Source organism: Trichoderma camerunense, assembly GCF_050948025.1.
Source record: "Trichoderma camerunense strain CBS 138272 chromosome Unknown V8C40scaffold_12, whole genome shotgun sequence".
Lineage (NCBI taxonomy): Eukaryota > Fungi > Ascomycota > Sordariomycetes > Hypocreales > Hypocreaceae > Trichoderma > Trichoderma camerunense.
Window position 1 is genome coordinate 372,413 of NW_028145358.1, and position 21,615 is coordinate 394,027.

Below are 21,615 nucleotides of genomic sequence, written 5' to 3' on the forward strand. Positions count from 1 at the left end.
GGAGTCGAGGCGAGACAACGGATGCCGCTATTGTGATACACCTCAGGTACAAGAGCTTCCATGTACAAGTACAAGTGCCTCGATCCTCGATCCTGATGCCCGTACTCGTACAGCGCAGAGCCAGAGCCTGGCGGAGGAGGTGAGACAGACGTGCATGAGAGGGGAAACAGAGGAAATTATAACAAGACAATAGGCCAAGAAGTAAAAACGAGGCGACTAGTGTACGAGTACCTATGAGAGAGCAAGCAGTACTCGTACAGGGCAGGGCAGGGCATACCGGGGCAGCCTTGGACGGCTCGAATGCGCCAAATCACCAGGTCCACCGGCCAATTCATGCTGGAGCCGCAGACAGCAGGCAGACACAAACACAGACGTACAGTAGACGCAGACGCAGAGTCGCTGACAACATGGAACCGTGTATGCACATGCCGCCGCCGTCATGCAGGTCCCCCATAGCCCAGACAGGGCTGCTTCGGTAGGCTGTTGATTACATGTATGGAGTACAATACGGTGTACAGTACGGCGCAGTGGGAATACAAGGAAATAAATGCTACCGGACCTAGCCTAAACAGTCCTGTAGTGGCCGTTGGTAGCAATATACCATCGACATGGAAGCCGTTGGGTCTCTGGCAGTTGGTACCGGGCAGGTACACGGTACTTGGGCGACAGCCGGTGACAGGTGCGTTAATGTGCATGCAACTCGATGATGCATCGTGGCAACGCCCGCCAGGATGAACTGGCGATGAGCTTGTTGGGGCGGTGGAGGACGTGCATCGTGCACTGCTGAGTGGCAGTTGACGGCATGCAGGTATCACCGGGGTCTCTTCGACACTACCGGGAGACGCCATCGCACCACCGACTGAGGTAGCAATACTAGCCGGTTACCTACTCGTTGTACTTGCCTGTCAGGCGGATAAATGGCCATGGATGTCAAAGTGCCGCCAATGGATGTCTCCACGATGTCGAGCCCATATGAGACAAGAGAGCCACCACACGTAATACGGACCATCAGTGGGCAACGGCAGTCCAACATAGAGTTTGACAAGGAACAAGATGTCAGATGGGCCACTGCCATCATACGTTACCGATGGGGACTTGACGCGGCTGTCCTCTTGTACTCCCATGTTAGCCGTCATGTACCAGCATCTACCGTTTGGATGGTGGGGATGCCCTCAAGGAATCAAAGTCAACTGACGCCTTTATTGCCATGCCGCCGACCTGCATCTTTCCTCTTTCCCCTTCTACAGCGCCTACTAATCCGCGCTACCAAAGTTCAAGTCACCTCGCACCAACTCGGCACACGTATAGTCGCACTTTAGCTCGCGGCGGACAGCCCCGAATCGCCCATTTCAGATGCACGCTGCCCCCCAAAGATCCCGCTAGGCGCCTCTATTTGGTCCAAACCGCGCTCTAGCGGCACTTTTTTGGCTGCTGCTGTCAATCTGATCTCTGCTTGTCCATGGTCTTGCACCAACACATCGATGGAGCATGCGACAAGGCAAGATTGACGATCCACGTGTCGCTGCCGCCACATGACTGCAGTTGAGGTTCACCCGTATCTGCTTCTGTGCCTTTGCTGTATTGGTTTATACCTGTGCAAATACCTGTACCAGTGTTAAAACAGCTACCGCATATCTGTGCCGATACATCACCAAGTTGCACCGAAATGCTCACGTATTCCCCCCTCTTTCGCTCACCTCCTCTTTGCATGCAGCTTGCCGGAGCTTGTCGCTGTAGGATGCACTACTTGTTCGTTCCGGCTCTGCTCCGTATGCATGTACCTGCTGCATGTGGCCGCTTCAGTCCCTTTAAGGCCAGCCAGCTTGTTGCGGTCAGCCAAAATTGTCGTAGCCGATACTCTCGGACATCATCTCCGGTATAATTTGATCCGAGTCCGTCAGAGACGTGGTTATGGAATTATTTCGTACGCAACGTTTGCATCTGTCACTATTGCTTGATATGCCTCAATTTATTCTTCGGAAAACAAGCACATCTGGTCGACGGGGATGCCTTTGTGAATCAAAGTGTTCCTAAATAAGGAGGAAACACAAAAGACATGCCTGCCTATGAAAGTAGCATTGTGATCTGAAACTCTTTCGGGTTTTTATTCGCAAGCCTGATGAAGGGAAATTCTGTCTTTAGACACATGTGAACCTGCCGTATGCTCAGGATCTTCGTCAGTACAGGGTTCGACTCTCTAGAGCCCATTTAAACACACCAATTCTCTAATTGCCCGGCTGGCAGTGACACTATGGATGTCATTGTTCTAATTATAGATAGACAAAGACTCCATCACCGATATTCCCCTGCAGAATCACGGTCAATTTGCTATCTGACTCCGTTCTCTACTCTGGCTTTTTTTCGGTATTAATGGCTTTAGGGTAGTATTGAGCTCGTAGGGCGACTTGCCGGTTGAGAACTGTTCCACTCTACGGAGTACTTTTGGCTGGTGCCGTGTGATAATGGTCTGCAGAGTCGAGGCATTGTATGACGAATTACTTGCTAGCTCAGACAGGCAGCCTAGGGCTGCATGAATGTTGGTCCATTCTCCAGAATATTGGTGTCTTCTACAAAGAGGCACCAAATGGTTGAAAACCCGGCGTGTTTGTAGGCATCGCCAGAGGTCGCCGGAGGAGGCCGTCTGATTGGCTACATTCAGCCACTGGCCCGCAGAAAAGTTGCGATGATTCGAGCACTCAGCTTGAATTTGCATACTTCAATTGATCATCGCCGTTGCATCTATCTACGACTCCATTCAGCTGTGTTGCTCACTCAAGGCTATCCGATTTCTTCGAGAGAAGCTAGACGGTCCACGACTATACGGATAGTCTATCGATAACCCAACACCACATAAACGCATCCTTTGCCGGTCTCTCCAATACACCCTAGCAGATTGCAAAATGGCACAACAGCCCGAAACACCGCCGCTGCCACCTCGAAATGAATTCATACACAACTCAGCGCTTGCAGGAGCAATAATTACCCCATTAGCGATGCTGCTGCCACCCAGAAAGGCCGACATCCGAATGTTCGTTCTAGTGGGAGCATTCTCACTCTGCACAAACCAACTTGCCTACGAGTACACCGGCCAATCTATATATGCACGAATGGGAAGCCGCGTGGGCTCAATATTCGACACGGGGTTACCAGAAGGCGCAAAGAGGACGCAGCAGCTATTGAAGGAACAGAGGGAGAGGGAGGCCGCAAAGAAAGCATCCGAGTCGAGCCGGCTCAAGGACATCTGGATGGGCGGCGAGGGAGAGGACTGGAAAGAGAAGAGGGCTGAGGAGCACAAGCAGAGCTTTCGAGAGGGCAAGGGCATGAGCGATATCATTTTTGACCAGATTGCCGACGTGTGGAGCGGCAACTGGAGAGGCAAGGCGAACAAGGACGAACCAACTTCGGGCGAGTCGCAGGGAGAGAAGAAGAAATAGTCTTGGGGTCTACAGCGTTTGGTTGGTGTGTTCGATGCAATGCAGCATCTTTCCATAATGATTTTGTACTAGTAGGGTGGCATGATTGTATGATATGGATATGAATATGTATGTGCTGAATAGGCACCGTGGCTCAGATATGACGACGATGAGGGGTCTCATTACTTAAAAGGTGTGATGGGTGCGATGGGTGCGGACCAAAGCAGCTGCGTCACCGAAAGTCATGAGGGGCAGTAGGGGGAGAAAAAAACAATTACTCATCTCTTATTGAGCAAAAGAGGGCATTTGACAACAGAAGATAGGATAGGACAGGCAAACAGGGTATTTGAAGCTTAAATTAGGGATGCCTACCTTTCAGCACCCCAAGCTTGACATCTAGCATCTCCTGTCGTAAATTTAATTGTCCACGGGTACCTTACTGATAATACTAAACACTATTAGACGAGTATAGTCATGGTAGTGACTCCTAAGGAAATATGGCCATAGTCGCAGATATTAAAAGAACTGTCTTTCACACCCGGTTTCGATGCTCAAACTTTACGTAGTCGATGGGGTGTTGACTGAAGTTGCTAAATATATCATCAAAATCGGAGACCCATTAATACAGCCTGGACGTATGTCCTCAGCAGCGCCTTGCACTGTGGCGTCACGGCCGAATATCAGAGCTGGGCGATTTAGCAGCACCAACTGTGATGTTCGTATCGCAGTAGTACTAATGCAGTCTGAGCCACCTATTTGTCGTCAACGGGTGTCCTAGTAAAGATGTAGAAGATCCTGATTGGCCTCGTGCGGTTTGCTTGTACGCTTCTGGATCGATGTTTCGATACCTAGGCCTAGAGCTCTTTTCATGCCCAAAGTGTGCACCTGCTGATTAAGTTGTTACCGATGACTTGTCCCTGCTTTGGTGAGACCTGGCGGAATGAGCAGCCATGGTGCGAAAAAGGCGTCAAAGTCCATCCATCCCGTCAGAGGATGTGCGGCTAAAGCACTGTTAAGGGCAACAAGCTGGACAATCAGGCCAAAATAGCAAAGCCCGCCACAGCAATCCAGTCATTTTCTGGCTGATCGACGCCAAGTTCCAGCTCAGCACAGCCCAGCCCCCCTGGGCCCACCCACGTCAGCGTGCTGTGCATGCCACTGCCGTAGGATTTTTCGATCGGAGGTTAGTTGGTGGGAGGTTCAAGGTTATTTATAAGGAAATACGCATCAGCTGCTGCTTGCCTTGCCTTGGTCGCCCTTTTGTTTCTTTTCTCTCTTTACGACGAGCCTCTGCCAGTCTTTCGTTTGTTTCTTCTTGTCTGCATCTTATAGATGCCCCGCCGCGACTCGAGGCCTGAAACACCGGCAAGCCTGTGTCAGTGGCAATTTAACGGCTTGATCCATCAAATCATTGCATGTGCACAGGCTGACAGGGGCCTCTGCAGCGTCTGAGCTCCGTAGACCTGGTACGAATCGCTGCCGACGGAATACCAGTACATCGCACATCGTATCCACTACGTAATCGCCTGGCAAACATCAAAGCCAGGCATACTACTAAAGCATTTGGAGCCGCTTTTCTCCTGCCCTCCTACATACCTCATACCTCGTACCATCCTCATCTTCGACGCATCCATCCACTCGCTGAACCTGCTGCAACTCACTCCTTTAACGATTCACCGCTTCTGAGGATATCCACGAGACATTCACTTGACCCTATTCTTGGCGTCGCTTCGCTTCTCCTCAATTCCATCGCTTCTCCTCCTCCGCGTGGCGTCAGAGCCCGCTGGACAGCTCTTTCGCCATGGCTGCCAACAGTTACTACTACGGCGGCAATCAGCAGCCTCCAAACCACCCTACAGCCCCCTACTACGACAGTACACACGCGCCGTCAGATTCAGAGCTTCCGCAAGCCTACAATCCTGGCTATTCGGATGCTCACTATGGGAGCCCATATGGCGCTCCGAACCACCAGGCCCCAACAGGTGCGTCGCCGTTTGATACCGTTTTCGACGATCACGCATACCCAACGAATGCGAACTCAGGGCCGGGCGGCGCGAGCAGCAGCGACATCTCTCAGCAAGGATTCTACCACCAAGACACGGGCTACTATGGCTCGAGGACGGAAAATATCCCATTGCAGGACCACACGAGCAAGTCTCCCGAGGCTACTGACCACATTTACGACGCGCCGGCTGGACAGTCAAATCAGAGGCGTGACAAGAGAGGCAAGGTTCGGGTAGGCGAGCTGGGCATGTTTGGTTCCAACAGGAAGCGCATCCCATGGCTGGTCTATATCTTCTCGATTGCGCAAGTCGCCGTCTTCATCGCCGAAATTGTGCGGAATGGTAAGCGCACACGACTATCTACTTCTAATTTGCTACATCGGCTCTAACCATGGTATCTTGTAGGTCTTTTGACGGGCTCTCCCATCATGATCAAGCCCCAGTTCAACCCAATGATCGGGCCATCGACACAGGTCCTCATCAACATGGGCGCCCGTTTCCCGCCCTGCATGCACAATATCAAGGAAATCCAAGGCTCCACGATTCCCGTGCTGTTCCTCTGTCCAAATGCTACCAAGAGCACGCAATTCTGCCCTCTATCGGAGCTATGCGGCTTCGACGGCAAAGTCCCGGATCCTCTTTTCGATGGCAACGAGCACCAGTCCCCGAGTCCCAATCAGTGGTGGCGCTTCATCATTCCGATTTTCATGCACGCCGGGCTTATTCATATCGGCTTCAACCTGCTTATGCAACTCACCATCGGCAAAGAGATGGAGATGGCAATTGGGTCGATTCGATTTTTCCTCGTCTACATGAGCGCCGGCATCTTTGGTTTCGTCATGGGAGGAAATTATGCCGCCCCCGGTATTGCTTCTACTGGAGCGTCGGGCTCTCTCTTTGGAATTATCGCTCTTACTCTACTCGACCTTTTATACTCGTGGAAGGAGCGACGAAGCCCAGTCAAGGATCTGCTCTTCATTATAATCGACATGGTTATATCTTTTGTTCTCGGGCTGCTGCCTGGTCTTGACAACTTTTCTCACATTGGAGGGTTCTTGATGGGCCTTGTCTTGGGTATCTGCGTCCTACACTCTCCTAATTCTCTGCGAAGGAGAATTGGTCCGGATCCATTTTACTCAGCAGTGCCTGGCGCGGCGGAACCGGGCTCAGTTCCCTTTTACAAGAACCCAGTTGGCTTTTTCAAGGGACGGAAACCTTTATGGTGGGCCTGGTGGCTTGTTCGAGCGGCCGCTCTTGTGGTCATCATCGTCGTCTTTGTTGTTTTGATCAACAACTTTTACAAGGTTGGCAATACTTGCAGCTGGTGCAAGTATCTTAGTTGTCTTGTGAGTTTGCGGCCCCCTGTCACTTTGCCAATCGATAAGCTAACATAATCTAGCCTGTCAATGGATGGTGCGATCTCGGAACCATCAAGGTACAGTAAAGGTATGAAAGGTGTGAATTTTTCTAGACGAAACAAGAAGAGGTAGAAAGCCGAGTGTTTGTCAACATCCAAATTTCATCTTTGCTGCCCCATGAGATGTGTGCAAAAGAAGGAAGAGAGCAGAGTGAGAGGATCAATTCTTTACATTATTTATACAGCGCTGGCGTTCAAGGTCGTGGAAGAGGTTACTGTTACACACTCATAAGACAATGGAAAGAAGGAGGGATGATCTCATAATGGGACGAAAACAATTCCATCTTACAGTTTGTATATAGACGATGATTGTTGTTGTTGTTCTAGGATTAGACTGTCTGCATCTCGAAGAGTGACTGCATGGGAATGGGACCAGGAGAGAGGAGAGGGCCTTTTGCTTTTATTTTTGTTTTTTAGAGGTTAGGCCTCTGCAAGGTGATTGATGCATCTGGCCACATTTGCGTCACATCTTGGCATTGAGTGTACTAGAGCAGCCGTAAAGAAGAACTTATGCAAGACAGCTGTTTGCCAGGCGGCAAGTCACGCGACTAGTTACCTAAGAGAATCGCAGCGTGACGACGCTGTTGATGTTGCATCGGTACCGCTACCTGTATGAGTAATTGGCCCACGGCTAAATATCCTTTGCCATTCAGGAATCTTCCTTTTCTCCCCCAACTTTGCTCTCGATGTCTGACCGTTTGTCCTGCGAACCTTCATACATACGACCTCATAGCCCCTTGTCTCAACAACAACATACAACGAGCACCTCAAGAAGAGCAGAACTAAACATGACTTGACTGGATGGCAATAAGCTGAGCACGCGTCAAGAAGAACAGGCGGGCTCGACAACAAAGGTACGACAAGAAAGGCCAAGGAGCCTCAACAACTCCCTTTCCTGTCTTCATGATGAACGTTCTTAAATGCATGGCTTAACTGAATGATCCCGCAAGGGACACATGTTGAGCAAAAGGAATACACCTCTGATACCAAGCTCTAGCCTTTTCTTTTGGAATTACTGTTGTTTCTGAGAAGACCTACCGGCTAACTAGAGGAATAGGATGTATGACGGTACAGCAACTGGGACAGATGATACTGCAGTTCATCGGTAAGTCTTTTGATCTGTTTGATTGAGCGGCATAACGTGAGGCCGACTCTGTCTGTTGAAGGCGATAAACGCTATTTGCGATGACCCAATCTGTTTTGAGTCTCGTTTCACTCTGTACTAAACGAATGGGCTGTTATGTCTGCTAGGTTTTCATAGATTTGTCATAGTTGTGACTCCTCAACAAGTAGTTGTAATACTAAATGAAAACCACTGTGCTTCTTTGTTTGCCCCTGGCTAGCCAGCAATAGTTCAAGATCGTTCTAAAACCAACGGACCGCGAAGGGAGATTCCCGTGGTGGCGTCTTCTGTGTGGAATCTTCTTTTGCCCCCATTTCCTGAGCTTTGTTAGAGACGGCTAGGCCCAGGAGTAAGTACCCCAGAGCCCAGAGGATTGCAACCCCGCTTTCGGGTAAGGAGGTACCCATGTACTCCTGCTTAGGTAACGCTGCGACGAGAGAACGCCAACTCACGTGCGAACCCATTAAACAACAGGTGGGTCTCGTCACGTCACGGTCCGGGAGGCGCGTATTGCTGGAAATATCGTGACAGCCGGAATCTCGCCTTTTCCTCTAGGGACTAACAATTCGCTACAGCATTGTTGGAATCCCCCCACGACAAGCTACAGCCGGCCTTGGTTTGTTTAATTCCTAGCAAGAAGCATCACAAAAGGACCATGGCTGCCACAGTTGTCCCTCAGAAGCGAGTGCTGGGCGAGTCCCGCACTCGCCAGAACATCCCCTCATCACCACAATCCGCCAAGAAGCGGAAGACTGAAATCGACGAGCCTGCACCGATACCTCGCTTTATTAGCTCACAAAAGGGGCCCGGAGCCAAGCTGGGGTCTAGTCAGACAAAGAGCGTGTTCGAATCCGAAGTTCTCGAAAAGCTTAGCCAGGATATATCGGAACGCAAGCAGAACAATACAGAAAAGGACCAGGCATGGGATCGACCGCCGGTCACGGAATTCGTCCCGGACCGGGACAGCATCTGCTTCCAGTCCATCGAGGCCGAAGAGGGTACCATCAACGGCGGAAAGGTCGCTGTGAAGCTCTTTGGCGTGACTGCCGAGGGCTACTCAGTTATGCTGCATGTCACAGACTTCAAGCACTACCTCTACGTGGCCGCCCCTCTGTCCTTCCAGCAAAAGGACTGCGCGCTATACAAGGCATATCTCGAGACACAGGTCGCCCAACACCAGCCTGCGATTCATTCAGTGAGCTTGGCCATGAGGGAGGACATCTACCACTACCAGGGCAACGTACAAAGCCCCTACCTTAAAATCACCGTCACCGATCCAAAGTTTATCAACACGGTGCGATCGACAATAGAAAAGGGCCTTGCAAACTGGAAAGGCATGTGGGGAGCTCTGGATGGAGGCCTGAGAACATATGACAACATCCAATACGTTCTGCGATTCATGGTAGATTGCAAGGTAATGGCTTTACTGCACCCTTGATTTTGCTGCTGTTGTGACATTTTGACTAACATACTGCGGGCTAGATTCAAGGCATGTCGTGGGTGGAAGCCCCTGCCGGCAGCTACAAGATGATACCGGAACACAGCCGCCAGTCCAATTGCCAGATCGAAGCCGAAGTCAACTACATGAATCTCATAGCCCACAAGCCAGAAGGAGATTGGGCCAAGATGGCTCCCCTGCGTATCCTTTCCTTCGATATCGAGTGCGCTGGACGCAAGGGAATCTTTCCCGAGGCCAACGTTGACCCCGTCATCCAAATTGCAAACGTGGTCACCAAATACGGAGAGAAGAAGCCTTTTATCCGAAATGTCTTTTGCCTAGACACTACTAGCTCTATTGTCGCGACACAAATTCTAGATTATGAGAAAGAGGAGCAAATGCTTCACGAGTGGCAGCAATTCCTCATCAGGGTTGATCCAGACATCATCATCGGCTACAACACCTCCAACTTTGATTTTCCCTACCTCCTTGATCGTGCAAAGCACCTCAAGGTGCAAGGCTTTGAGTACTGGTCTCGTATTCCCAGCAAGCCATCTAGGGTCAAGGAAACGAACTTTTCAAGTAAACAAATCGGCAACCGTGACACCAAGGCCACAAATACCAATGGTAGATTACAGCTCGACATGCTGCAGCTAGTCCAGCGCGATCATCACCTGCGAAGTTACACTCTGAACTCTGTGTGCTCCCAGTTTTTAGGCGAGCAAAAGGAAGATGTGCACCACACCATGATTACGGAGCTATTCAACGGAACGCCGGAATCACGACGCCGTCTGGCGCTCTACTGTTTGAAGGATGCCTATCTCCCCCAAAGACTGATGGATAAATTGTCATGTCTAGAAAACTATACCGAAATGGCTAGAGTCACGGGCGTTCCTTTTAACTTTCTGCTTTCGCGTGGACAGCAGATCAAGTTCGTCAGTCAACTTTTCCGTAAAGCACTGGAACAGAAGCTAGTCATCCCCAACATCGCTCCTCAAGGCACAGAGGATCAATACGAAGGTGCTACCGTTATTGAGCCGACGCGAGGATACTACGACGTACCCATTGCGACTCTTGATTTTGCTTCCCTGTATCCGAGTATCATTCAAGCACACAATCTATGCTACACGACCTTGTTAAGACCCGGAGATGTCGAGAGATTCAAGCTACAAAAAGACGTCGACTACATCGTCACCCCCAATGGAGACTCCTTCGTAACGGCCACGAAGCGCAAGGGTCTACTCGCCCAGATTCTAGAAGAATTGCTATCAGCCAGAAAGCAGGCGAAGCGAGAGCTAGCCCAAGAGACGGATCCCTTCAAGAAGGCCGTGCTGAACGGTAGACAGCTGGCGCTGAAAGTCAGCGCCAACTCTGTCTACGGTTTGACGGGTGCAACGACAGGAAAGCTACCTTGTCTTGCGATTGCAAGTAGTACTACCAGTTTCGGCCGTCAGATGATTGAGAAGACGAAGAAGGAGGTGGAGATGAAGTACACCATTGCAAACGGCTACACCCACGATGCTCAGGTCATTTACGGTGATACCGATTCCGTCATGGTAAAGTTCGGAACCAAGGATCTCGCAGAAGCGATGAAGCTCGGTGAGGAAGCCTCCAAATTCGTGTCGGCCAAGTTCTTGAAGCCCATCAAGCTGGAATTCGAAAAGGTCTACTTCCCATATCTACTCATCAACAAGAAGCGATATGCCGGGCTATACTGGACAAGGACGGAGAAGTACGACAAGATGGACACCAAGGGTCTCGAAACGGTGCGGCGTGACAACTGCCTGCTGGCACAGACTGTCATTGAAAAAGTCTTGCGGATGATTCTCATCGACCGAGACGTCCAGGGTGCGCAAGAGTAAGTAAAGCAGATGTTATTGTATGGTTGAGAAGGCAGAATGGCTAATGTCTCTTATCAAAATCAGCTACGTCAAAGGCACGATTGCAGATCTGCTACAGAACAAGGTTGACATGTCAAAACTGGTCATCACAAAGGCCCTGACCAAGGAAGACTACGCAGCCAAGCAAGCCCACGTTGAACTCGCACAAAGGATGAAGAAGCGCGATGCCGGCTCGGCGCCTGGTCTTGGCGATCGAGTGGCGTATGTCATGGTAAGGGGAGCGGCGGGAGCCAAAAACTTTGAAAAGTCGGAGGATCCAATCTACGTGCTGGAGAACAACGTGCCGATCGACACCAAGTACTACCTGGACAACCAGCTAGCGAAGCCACTTGGACGAATCTTTGAGCCCATTCTAGGCGAGACAAAGGCCAAATCTCTGCTGACGGGAGACCACACGCGTACCATCTCGGTGGCGGCCCCCACGGTGGGTGGCCTGATGAAGTTTGCCAAGAAGACGCAGACGTGCATGGGATGCAAGAAGCCGCTCACGGGCAAGCACGAGAGCGCCGGGGCGGTATGCAGCGACTGCGCGCCTCGCGTGGGAGAGCTGTACAACAAGACGCTGGACCGAGTATCGGACCTTGAAGTGCGGTTCGGACGGTTGTGGACTCAATGCCAAAGATGCCAGGGTAGCATGCACTGTGAAGTCATTTGCAGCAGCAAGGACTGCCCCATCTTTTACATGCGAATGAAGGCCAAGAAGGATCTGGAGGACGCAGGCAAGGAGCTCTCCAGATTTGATGCAGACCAAGCCGCCATCTGGTGAGAGGCTTGAATGGGGGCACGGGGGGTATAGGTGGGGAACTGCACGATGATGCAACCCCTTGTTTTGCTTTATTTATTTTTCAGGGTTTTTTGGGGGTCAGACGAAAAGGGCCCGACAGCAGAATGGCTGTATTTGTATGTATCCATCATTGGATGGCGTTTTCTGGAGTGAGTGCGAAGCATGCGTACTCGTATGTGTATGTCTATGTATGGACTAATATGCGTGGGGGTTCATGGAATCGCCATGATTGCTTTCATGATTCTGCAATGCCGTTTTGCGTCAGTAATGTGGAGGGAAGATGTACGACTATGGATCATGTATATCGCAAGTTGATTTGTCGGAACAGCGTATCATCAGGGAGAAGATAGAGTCAGTTACGTCCAAGTATTAGCATTGCACAATTCAATTGCAAAACCAAAAACAAAAGAAATGGGGTTCCTGACATCGCCGAGAGAGCAGCGTATATACGTTCGGTGAGAAGGAATTGCAGAGCCTAGTTATTCCGAGGCTGCGGCTTGAGACAACGGCAATCCATGCAGGCAATTAAGTTGCCCCGAGACTAGGAGGTGCGACTAGAGCTGAGAAAGTGTGCTTGGCGTGTCAGATTGTGATCTGGGTTTGATGTGTTGACGGGGAGCTCCGATACCGCAGGGCGTTCTTTTTGGTGGTGGTTGGAGGTGGCCATAGGGAGAAACCGGAACGGGGAGATTGATTGATTGATTTGAATTGATTTGTACGAGGACTGACAGTGGTGACTGACTAATGCCGCTTTTATTGTGCAATACTGCATGATAAATAGGCACAATGGCTGGGTTCGGTGGTATTGTATGTTATATTGTAGGAATGGTGGTGTGAAGCAGGCAATGTCTAAATTATGGGGACCAGGATGCTATCTAAATATTTTTCAATCTTGTGTTGCCCTTGATAGAGGCGTCTTGGTTGGGCTTATTGGGCTTTTGTGGAATGGTGGCATGCGTTGCTCAATCTTGTTTGCTTCCCGTATATTTTGTGTTATATATAGATAAGAAAGTAATTGAATATTACACGTGTAAATAGGTAGGCTCTTCTCATTCGTATCATGAAGATGTCTTGCAAGACTGAAGCACATGTCAAACCGCACTTCTTAAGCCAATCGCTACCCTTGCATCGACTAGCCTCTGATTTTTCGGCTGCATCATCGCCTTTTCACTAGCTCGCGTGCTTCCCGCATGCCGGTAACGGCGGGCTTGGATCTTAGCCAAAGTCTACGATTGGCCGGCGGCGATGCGGCGACGCAATTGAATCTTCAAACGGGCAGCGCGGCGGCGGCCAATCAAGAACGGCGAGGTCGCTCGGATAGGGATTGATAGCTGGAGATGATAGTCGATTTTTTGACGCTTTGCCTTGATTCGTCTTTGGTTGGTTGTATTTCATTATCGATATGCTTTACTTTATTGATTTGATAGGAGCGTGAATCAATCTCCTTACACACCCGTGTTAGTGATTTGATTCCAGTTGATATTGCCGACACTAACTGTTGCATACATCGGGCGAGTCGCTCATTATGAGACGGGATATTCAGCCCTTTGGTATTAAATGGCGCTTTTTGGGGGCGTGGGGCGTATTCTTTCTTATTTCCCCGTGAGCGATTATTGATGATGTCCCTTTCTGTCTGTTTTACCGTGTTGAGAAAAGATCTCGGGTGTTTTTTCTTCCTTTTTATGGTGTTTGTCGAGCAGCGTCATAGATTGACGCCCCCCCTTCGCCTCTCCCAATCTAATCTCATCTACCTAAGCAAGCCCATCTGAGCGACTATCGGAGGCGCCAGCCTGTGGCTTTCTGATATTTTTTTTATTTGGCGAGAGACGTAACGTGCCATGGGGGTGGGATGAGTATGGGGGGAAGCGATGATGGAGGTTCTTGGCCATTGAGTTTGGCCGAGATGGCGAAACTTTTGGGCCTTGGCTTTTGGGAGGGAGGCGAAGATAACTGTCTATATAAGAGCAGCTTGGTTCCCGCGGTAGAGATGTTTGGCTTTTTCTCTCTTCTTCTTTTATTTCTTGATTACCGGGTCTTGCAACTCTTGCTATAGATATTGTTCTTAGAGAGGCTTTGAAGCACGCGACACAAGATACCTACATAGACTCGCCACATCAACTCTATACCGATTACCGACGCCGATACATCCACACTCACTTCAAGATGTCTAACCTTCCTTCCGAGCCCGAATTCGAGCAGGCCTACAAGGGTGAGTTTCCCTCTATGAACGGCAAAACTCGATGCAGCAATAAGTCGAGTCTTTTATACGAGACTAACACACCCCGTCACAGAGCTGGCCAGCACCCTCGAGGACAGCAGCCTCTTCAAGGAGCACCCCGAATACCGCACTGCTCTGCAGGTCGCCGCCATTCCCGAGCGAGTTATTCAGTTCCGCGTCACCTGGGAGGACGACAAAGGCCAGCTCCGCGTCAACCGGGGATACCGTGTGCAGTTCAACTCTGCTCTCGGCCCATACAAGGGCGGTCTTCGATTCCACCCCACCGTCAACTTGTCCATGTACGTTTGCCTCTCTTGTCTTGTTTTAGGCGAAATATGTGAGCTGACAAAGAGGGCTATAGTCTCAAGTTTCTCGGATTTGAGCAAATCTTCAAGAATGCTCTGACTGGCCGTAAGCACAACCACCTTTCCCTGATAACAATCAGCAAACAGAGGGGAAAAGAAAAAGCTAATCATGAATCCAACCTCTAGTCAGCATGGGTGGTGGCAAAGGTGGTGCCGACTTCGACCCCAAGGGCAAGTCTGACAACGAGATCCGCCGTTTCTGCCAGGCCTTTATGCGCGAGCTGTCTCGACACATTGGCGCCGATACCGACGTTCCCGCTGGTGACATTGGTGTCTCTGGCCGCGAGATTGGATACATGTTTGGAGCCTACCGCCAGGCGAGGAACAAGTTTGAGGGTGTCTTGACCGGAAAGGGACTGAGCTGGGCCGGCAGTTTGATTCGACCTGGTGAGTTTTTCTTCTTCTTTCGCTTTACTTTCCAATATAGGAAGAGAGAGAGATCTGTGTTACTGACGAGATTCGAAAAACAGAGGCTACCGGCTACGGCCTCGTCTACTACGTCGAGCACATGCTCCAGCACGCCGGCAAGGGCTCTCTCGCCGGCAAGCGTGTCGCCATCTCCGGTTCCGGCAACGTCGCCCAGTACGCAGCTCTCAAGTGCATCGAGCTCGGCGCCACCGTCGTCTCGCTGTCCGACTCCAACGGCGCGCTCGTCGCCCCCGACAGTGGATCCTTCACGCCGGAGCACATCAACGAGATCGCCGCGCTCAAGGCCCAGCGACGGCCCCTGACGGACTTCCAGTACGGCGACAAGTTCAAGTACTACCACGGCGCCAGGCCTTGGATTCACGTCGGCAAGGTGGACATTGCGCTACCCTCGGCGACTCAGAACGAGATCAACAAGGCTGAGGCTGAAGCCCTTGTTGCCGGTGGTGTCCTGGTTGTTGCTGAGGGATCCAACATGGGTTGTACTCAGGAGGCCATTGACTTGTTCGAGGCCCAGAGGAAGGACAAGGGCCAGGCTGCCGTTTGGTACGCCCCTGGAAAGGCCGCCAACTGCGGTGGTGTTGCCGTGTCTGGTCTGGAGATGGCGCAGAACAGCCAGCGCCTTACCTGGACCGAGAAGGAGGTCGACGATAAGCTCAAGGACATCATGAAGAACGCCTTCCTCGCCGGTCTCGAAACAGCCCAGAAGTACGTCCCTGCTAAGGAGGGCGAGCTGCCTAGCTTGGTTGCCGGCAGCAACATTGCTGGCTTCGTCAAGGTCGCTGAGGCCATGCACGACCAGGGTGACTGGTGGGCTTAAGCGACTCTTCACGAATTTTTCTCCTCCGATGGTTTTTTTTTCTTTTTTGATTCAAGTAATGGATTAGAAAAAGTGACGTTTGGCGTTTTGGGACTGGTGGTTACCATTGAGTGTTTTTTTATGTATGGGATGGATTGTACGGCATTGTTGATATCAAGCGGTAGTTGAGATATCCATCATAGCGAAGATGTTAGTGATAGTTTAAAAAGATATCCGTTATAACCAATATTCTGCGGCGGTGACAACGCGTGTGTGGAATCACATATACCATGGCTGGCTCTCAAGCGGATGATAGGTAAACCGAGGCCAAGAAAAATTTGAACATCCGCTAGTTAAATTATACGTCTATAAGGGAAGTAGCTGCTATAGCTACATTTCCCTAATAACTACCTAGTATTACTATATTTATATTTCTCTAGTAACTGCTGTTATACCCATTTAGTAAAATTCGTATACTGGTTGAATACTAGTAGGTGTTTTTCTACAAAAGCACTACCTAGTACTCAATGAGTTGATGAAGTGCTTATGTACTTATTTACTTTGTGGTCTCGCTTTTTTTGACCTCCGCTTGGCACTCTTCATGAAGGGCAATATCTATGTAATTGTGACTCAACAGTCTGCCAATTCAAACAAGTCCATTATCTATCTACTGGGTATCTATATTAGATGCACACTCACTACTACCCGCCCATCTTACTCGTAATCAACGTCCTCTCAGGAGTTTCAAAATCATTCTTCATCAGCCGACTCTCCTGCCAGCAGCTGCTCCTTTATGCGCTGACTGGGAAGCCACCTATCTTCTGGAATGATCCACCACGACACAATGGCAAAGATGGTTACGGCGCCCATGATGACGGGCGCATAGTTAAAGGTATCGCCCGTGACAGGGAACACATACGGCGAGTAAAGCACGGCGACGACCCAGCCATTCCACAGAACGGAAATTGCCTGGAAAGGTTTGCTCCAGCGACCAAGGCTCCATGCTGGCTTGGGGAATGTCTTTGGTGTGAGGAAGAGCCGGCCGAGGCAGATAAGCCCGTAAGCTGCGGCTGAAGGAACACCGGCGGCGGAAACGAGAGAGGTAAAAGCCACGGAAGAGGGCAGGATAGTGCAAGTTATGATGGAGGCAACGACCCAGACGACGATGACGGCGTTGCGAGGTTGGCCGTCGACGACCTTGGAGACCCAGGATGACCAGGGCAGGACACCGTCTCGGGCGACGGCGAAGACGAGGCGTGACGCAGCAAGGACGGCGATGGCGGTGTTCTATCGTGAGAAGAGTCAGCGTGAGATGTTATGGAGCGAAGAACATATGCTGAAAGGGGAGTAAACATACAAACCACAAGGCGACAATGCAGACTACGTTCATGAAGATGTGGCCGCCTTGCCCAAGAATCACGGCGTATAGCGGCACGAATGGCTGCACACTTCCGTAGGAAAAAAGTGTATCGGGGTCAGGCTTTGAAGAAATTGCATGTCAGATGCGAACACAGCTCGATATTCATTCAATGGGCATCATAGAGAACTTACGGTGCAGAAGAGAAAGAGGATCACAACGACGAAGCCGCCAAGCCCGCTGACGACGGTGCTCCAGAAGATGCCCCTGGCCGCAGTCACGCTGGCATTGCGCGTCTCCTCGGCGACATGACCAGAAGCATCATAGCCGATGAGGATGCCGGCAGTGGCGAGATATGAGAGGCACCAGTTCCAACCAGGAGAGGCGCCGGTGGAATTATAGGTTGTGAGGAAAGCTTCATTTGCAGAGCGGAAGCCAATCGTACGGGCGGTGCCGATGGGCAGCCAGATCATGTTTAGGACGAAGTCGAGGAGGACGAAGCCAGTGGAGAGGTAGAAGATCCATTTGAAGTATTTGGCTGTTTGGGACGTGTAAGTTCTTGATTTATGCGACTTTATAGTTTGAAAGAACTGAGAATGAGAGGAGGGTAGAGATATATACTCACGGGGAAGAAGATTCCATATCGCTGCGAGAGCGAGGAGGACTTCGGTGCAAATCCACTGGACGGCACGGAACTTGACATCGGAAGGATCTGAAGGGAAATCAAGGTTGAAGACAACAATTTCCTATTTACACAGTTGTTAGTTGTACATTGCCACCAGGAGGTATAGACGTTGCAAGACATACCGCCAGCATATAATTAACAGCTCCTTGCGTGTTGCCTGCGGTAATCCTTGTCAGCTTCTCGACTATTCATCTGATTCTCTCTAAAACATACTCGCGCAAAATGTCGTCCAGGCCGTGGTGCTCCAAAATGCCGTAACGTAGCCTAACAGGCGTCCATATCGAGGCCCTCCAGCCTCAGCCGCCCAGAGGTAGATGGACCCAGCAAGCGGCAGCGACGAACATATCTCGGCAATGACGGCGGCGCTGATGAAGCTGAAGACACAGGTCACGATGAAGCTTGTCCTGTTGAGGGGAGAATCGGCGTGAGTACGTGTAAAAAGACGAGGCTGTCATCGCGAAGGGGATGAGGGGGATGAGGCTGTCATCGCGATGGGGAGGAGGAGGATGAGTCTCACCAGTAGGCGAGATTGCCGCCGGCGGCGATGCCGGTTGAAAAGGTGACGCGGACACCGCCGATGAAGTACAAAGCAGCTGTTTATGAGTGTGAGTTACTGATCTTTTGATTTTTCTTGTCTGATTTGTTGGGATTGAGTGAGATGCATACCAAAGGTGGTTGAAAAATTGTGAAACAAATTAAATGTTCGATGAAGCACCTGCAAAAACAACCTCGTGTGAGATTTTCCGGCTACACTTAAAAGGCAAAACGAAGAATAGTTCTTGAACATACGGGCTTGTATCCGAGTTTTGTCTATCATTGCATTGTTAGCACAAGTTTGACGCCATCGCAAAGACTTTGCTCAATGTCTCACCAAAACACGGGTATCCGCGGTTTCTTCGACGACACCTTCAACGTCGTGGGTCTTTGAGTCGGTTGGCGCATCGTGTATGACGGCGGGGGGCGCTTCTTCAATCATATTCTTTAAAAAATAATTCCTTTCTTTTCCTTTTTATTTATTTTTTTAAACAAAATTTCCTGAAAATAAAAGGAAAAGAGAATAGTCGTGAGCGAGTCGGGTAAAGAATTGCTGCTTCCCGCTAAAAAATACTCCCAGCCTTGAAAGGATTAAAAAAAAAAAAATAGCTCGCCATAGTTGAGTTGAGATGTGATAGATACCCGTAGATAGCGAGCACAAGCTTAGAGTTCTCACTGGAGCCCGTCCCACGTGGAGCGGCCCAACAGCGCTTCCTGCCGTATATTGCTCGTATGATGGCCGCCCGGGTTCTTTGTCGTATCACCGACTCCACAACAGCTTCGGAGTGGCAAGTTTGTCATTGTAAAATTGTAGAATCATCAGGAGATTTTATATCTCTTTTTTCTTTTCTGGTTGGTTTTCTCATTACACGATCGAAAGATTCCTTGTTCTCCTGATTTACATATAGTCCAACAAATGATTTGACTTTGTGTAGCGCGGTTGGCGCTCCGGGAGCAGCTCTAATCTCAATGCTCTTTTTATCACGCAATTGCCGGGGTTATATCTCCGAGTCCACTTGGTTGGAATATGTCGAGAAATGAGAAACGGCAATCATGGAGATATATGCAGAAAATAATTGATGATATCCTACGCTGGATAGTTTGTTGAGTACATATATTCAAGCGGCTTCAGGGTAGCTGAGGACTACCTTATACAGAGGAACTGCTCACAATATGAAGACTACGTGAAGTCTTACACTACGTCACCAAGATGCTGCGACATCGTTTACATCTGTTTTCAACGTCATTCTAATTTCAATTATGTATTGCTTGTGCTTCTATAATAAAGGTTTTGGACATCGATCTGTCCTAAAAAGAACCAACTACATGTAACCATATCCCTTGCCCTACTAATAAGAAAACCATTACTCCACCCGCAGTCCTATTCAACTTGAAGAGGGTTGCTTTCCAGGCATCAACACCAGCCACAGCGTTTGGGTCTTCAGCTGCAACATCCCCCCCTCGTCAACATCGAGCCCAGCAATATGCGGCTCCAGTGCCCTCATCTGTCTGCCAGCATCGCTCTCCTTAGTCTCCCAAGCCAAGCTTAACAAAGTATCCAGCGGCATTCCCAAATGATGGGCCAATCCGGCGGAATCAAATAGATGTGCGTGCAAGCCGCGCATGTGCAGCCACTCTTCGTTTGCAACGGCCGCATACGTCGCGGCCCTCTCTTGGGGGGTTCTCGGCCTCTTGGTCACAGCACCAATGGCCTGGCCAGGGAGCGAAAGCGTGGTGCCCACGACGCCCAGGGCCGTTGATATTGGCAGTGAGATGGTGCCGCCGATGAGGCCCATGGCAGCGCCTATGATGTTGCCCCGTTTGGCATTGTCCGACACGTTCCTGCCGATGGACTTGGCGTGGGCAGCAACGTTTCTGCCCAAGTTTTTGGGGTTTTGGCCAATGTGAGCAGCTACATCGGTGGCATGTGACAGGGCGCGATCTGATATGGTGGCCGTCAGGAAGGCCGAGATAGTGGTCAGAAACGACCGCCATGTCTCCTCCGTAATCCCATAGCTGAGAAGAACAGGGGCATAGGCCACCAGGAAAGGCGAGTCTGGATCGGGTTTGATCTGAGGAAAGGCAATGGTTCGGGCGGCGCTGGAGCTGCTACTGGATGACCCGACCTTGTAGACGGGGGGAGGTGCAGCTACGGCGCCGTCTTTGCCTTTGCCATCGGTGGGGAAATTAAATGGTGAGGTAACAGTTGGCGCCAAGGCTGAGGTTCCGGCCGGCGGCTGCGGTGTTGATGCCGAGACTTGGGCAGAGAGTGAATGGGAGACGGAAAGGGAGGCAGAATCTGACGGCCCTGACCGCGACTCTTCGTATGTCGGCACCGGGTCGAAGGGGATCACCTCTTGCGGAAGCTCAGCCGGTGCGCCGTGAGATTCTTCCGGCTCCGGCTTTGAGCCACTTTCACTTTCGCTTCTTTTTCCCATGACTAGAGGATGAAATGATTGTGCACCTGCTTGGTATTACGAAGCAATGGCGAGTCAGTGGTTTCTAAACGGGAATCAGCGAGGCGAAACCTTGATTTATTTGTTGTTTTGCACGACTGCTGGTGTGAGTGTGTGATGTGTGTTTAGTGGCTATGCCAGTTACGTCACAGCCTACTAAGTCAGTTTAGTTGCTTGGAGGCACTGACGATACAGCATCAGCCTTTCGGCGGTGTCTTTTGGCCAACCGCATTCCTGCAAGCCGCCTCAATGCTTGCGAAGCATCTGCCGCTGCGCCACGGATGCCTCGCGGACAAACATCGGCTCTGCCGACCGCTTTTGGCCCTTGGACCCCTTGCATTGGTTGATTGGGACTCCTGAGCGAAGGAATGGGATCCTGAGAGTGCTAGACGAAGCAGCAGCGCGGCTATTCTGGTTTCGGGTAGCGGCTGGATGTGTGGCTTCGCTTTCGTTTTGCTGTGCTGACGACGAGGCGAGCGGCTTCGCGTTCCCGAGTCATTCAATCATTATTTCTAGCGGTAATCGAGCTGGTATTGGCCTGGTCTCGTCTCGTGTTGCTTTGATTGTGGTTGCGGGAGGCAAAAGTGAGAAATTCATCAAGTCTGGCGAGTCGAGGAGGCGTCAAATGCCTTGTACTTATACGCTGGGGATGCACAATCTAGGAGCTTTGACGAGCATCACCAACATGAGGTACAG

At 50.6% G+C, this 21,615-nt stretch overlaps 6 protein-coding genes across 6 annotated transcripts; 4 read left to right on the top strand and 2 right to left on the bottom strand.

Annotated features, from left to right (window-relative positions):
* Positions 1–2,552: 2,552 nt before the first annotated feature.
* On the top strand, positions 2,553–3,880 carry V8C40DRAFT_248982 (uncharacterized protein). Its single transcript, XM_083216661.1, has one exon. It carries the CDS (start codon positions 2,901–2,903, stop codon positions 3,432–3,434), a length of 534 nt encoding a protein of 177 aa, XP_083071550.1. The 5' UTR covers positions 2,553–2,900; the 3' UTR covers positions 3,435–3,880.
* Positions 3,881–4,675: 795 nt separating this feature from the next.
* Positions 4,676–7,459, top strand: V8C40DRAFT_248985 (rhomboid family protein). Its single transcript, XM_083216662.1, has 4 exons — positions 4,676–4,788; positions 4,859–5,758; positions 5,822–6,762; positions 6,816–7,459. Exons 2-4 carry the CDS (start codon positions 5,215–5,217, stop codon positions 6,858–6,860), a joined length of 1,530 nt encoding a protein of 509 aa, XP_083071551.1. The 5' UTR covers positions 4,676–4,788; positions 4,859–5,214; the 3' UTR covers positions 6,861–7,459.
* A 994-nt stretch (positions 7,460–8,453) lies between these two features.
* On the top strand, positions 8,454–12,495 carry V8C40DRAFT_248990 (DNA-directed DNA polymerase delta POL3). Its single transcript, XM_083216663.1, has 3 exons — positions 8,454–9,370; positions 9,439–11,252; positions 11,320–12,495. Exons 1-3 carry the CDS (start codon positions 8,612–8,614, stop codon positions 12,059–12,061), a joined length of 3,315 nt encoding a protein of 1,104 aa, XP_083071552.1. The 5' UTR covers positions 8,454–8,611; the 3' UTR covers positions 12,062–12,495.
* A 1,747-nt stretch (positions 12,496–14,242) lies between these two features.
* On the top strand, positions 14,243–15,908 carry V8C40DRAFT_267306 (Glutamate/Leucine/Phenylalanine/Valine dehydrogenase-domain-containing protein; the record flags this gene model as incomplete). Its single annotated transcript, XM_083219838.1, has 5 exons — positions 14,243–14,288; positions 14,371–14,596; positions 14,659–14,708; positions 14,789–15,049; positions 15,133–15,908. The coding sequence occupies 5 exons, from the start codon at positions 14,243–14,245 to the stop codon at positions 15,906–15,908; spliced, it is 1,359 nt and encodes a 452-aa protein (XP_083071553.1).
* Positions 15,909–16,526: 618 nt separating this feature from the next.
* On the bottom strand, positions 16,527–19,414 carry V8C40DRAFT_249001 (amino acid/polyamine transporter I). The gene is made up of 10 exons (XM_083216664.1): positions 18,801–19,414; positions 18,719–18,739; positions 18,596–18,644; positions 18,447–18,522; positions 18,143–18,333; positions 18,052–18,086; positions 17,870–17,990; positions 17,439–17,782; positions 17,245–17,367; positions 16,527–17,174 (listed from the first exon to the last, which is right to left on the bottom strand). Exons 1-10 carry the CDS (start codon positions 18,903–18,905, stop codon positions 16,638–16,640), a joined length of 1,602 nt encoding a protein of 533 aa, XP_083071554.1. The 5' UTR covers positions 18,906–19,414; the 3' UTR covers positions 16,527–16,637.
* A 281-nt stretch (positions 19,415–19,695) lies between these two features.
* V8C40DRAFT_249005 (uncharacterized protein) lies at positions 19,696–21,514 on the bottom strand. The gene has a single exon (XM_083216665.1). The coding sequence runs from the start codon at positions 20,899–20,901 to the stop codon at positions 19,849–19,851; it is 1,053 nt and encodes a 350-aa protein (XP_083071555.1). The 5' UTR covers positions 20,902–21,514; the 3' UTR covers positions 19,696–19,848.
* Between the last annotated feature and the right edge of the window lie 101 nt (positions 21,515–21,615).